Raw genomic sequence first — 1252 nt, 5'->3', positions numbered from 1 at the left:
ACCATCTGCTCTGAGGGACTACATCCTCCGACATACGAGCACATGAACTCTCTATGAATGAGGACTCTTGGCACATGTTCACTGTTATTATGTAACTGATGTTAACAGGCCAAGCTCCTTACCGCTACGGAGCCGACTTTTCCTTATGTAACTATGTTCGATTTCAGTATTTAGGAAATGTAGATCTTGAGACATAGAGATGTTTGTTCTTTCCTAGTTTCCCTGTTTAACTTAGTTACAACCCTTGTTCTTCTAATGTTGCACGCGTAGACCCAGATGTATTACAGCCTGGTATGTTTCCTCGTTTATCTAGTTGTTGCCTCAAACCGTTAAGCTCCACTTGCTTTATGTCAGATTTTCCAGCAATATCCTGTATGTAACTCCGAGCACTTCATCCACTAGTTAGTTAGCAAGTTGGCTAGTTTGTTAGTTTATAGCACTAGTTGTTTAGTTCCCATGTGTTGGGTGGGCGGTTCCTCTCCTCTCCTCATACCTTCCTGCTTTGGCCGTCTCGCTCTCTCGACCCTGGCGCTCAGAGGTCTTTTTCTCCTTTACATCGATTAAAAGCTCTGAATTCGGCCAAATGCAGGTCTCAGTCTCTCTCCTTTAAGTGTAATCATGTTGGGATTGCGCAATAGGCGTAATACCCGGGGATTGCACTGGAGATTGAGGAGTTGGGTCGCCCCCCTCTAAGGGGAAGCCAGGGGCGCATGCGCATTAGCCTGTTCAATTTCCAACCGAAAGGGAGCAGCCATTTTCGGTCCTTTAGCTACCCTCCCTCCCTCCCACAATGCAACAGGCTCAGCACTTGCGCCAATGGCTTTCTCTCCACACATGGCGCTCAGAGGTCTTTTTCTCCTTTACATCGATTAAAAGCTCTGAATTCGGCCAAATGCAGGTCTCAGTCTCTCTCCTTTAAGTGTAATCTGAAGTAAATAAAAAAATAAATAAATAAAAAAAACTCACTCAGTCCGTCCACAATACGCAGAATACGGTCCGTTGAAAAATTCGTGAGAATCATACACTGAACACTGTGAACTCGGCCCGTTAAGAGATTCCTGAGAATTCGATCCATACAACACAAAACACTACATCTCGGCGCAAAAAAAGAGTATGACGATGTTGATGAAGTTTCAATCAGTTAGATTTTATCTTTTATAAGATATCCTCCGTACATGATTAACGTCGCAGTGGCATAGTTAGATATGCAGTGAGTGTAAAAATCTTGTCAAGGCAGAACAATATTTTCTAT

The 1252-nt window shown here is 43.5% G+C and overlaps 1 protein-coding gene across 4 annotated transcripts in view; it reads left to right on the top strand.

The window, feature by feature from the left end:
• LOC109482402 overlaps positions 1 to 910 on the top strand; it is a 2463-nt gene extending 1553 nt beyond the window's left edge. Inside the window, exon 2 of one of the 4 annotated variants that reach the window (XR_002140945.1) lies at positions 590 to 910. Coding sequence is in view for 3 of the 4 variants with exons in the window: in XM_019785112.1 (XP_019640671.1) it covers positions 3 to 46 (44 nt within the window). In the remaining variant the exon portion in view is untranslated. Of the gene's footprint in view, positions 1 to 2; positions 427 to 589 lie in introns of those variants that run through there. The other 3 variants (XM_019785112.1, XM_019785111.1, XM_019785110.1) reach the window with 3 other exon arrangements.
• Positions 911 to 1252: the final 342 nt, after the last annotated feature.

This window comes from Branchiostoma belcheri, unplaced genomic scaffold, assembly GCF_001625305.1.
Source record: "Branchiostoma belcheri isolate BF01 breed outbred unplaced genomic scaffold, Haploidv18h27 scaffold6, whole genome shotgun sequence".
Lineage (NCBI taxonomy): Eukaryota > Metazoa > Chordata > Leptocardii > Amphioxiformes > Branchiostomatidae > Branchiostoma > Branchiostoma belcheri.
This window is presented reverse-complemented; position numbering and strand designations above follow the sequence as displayed.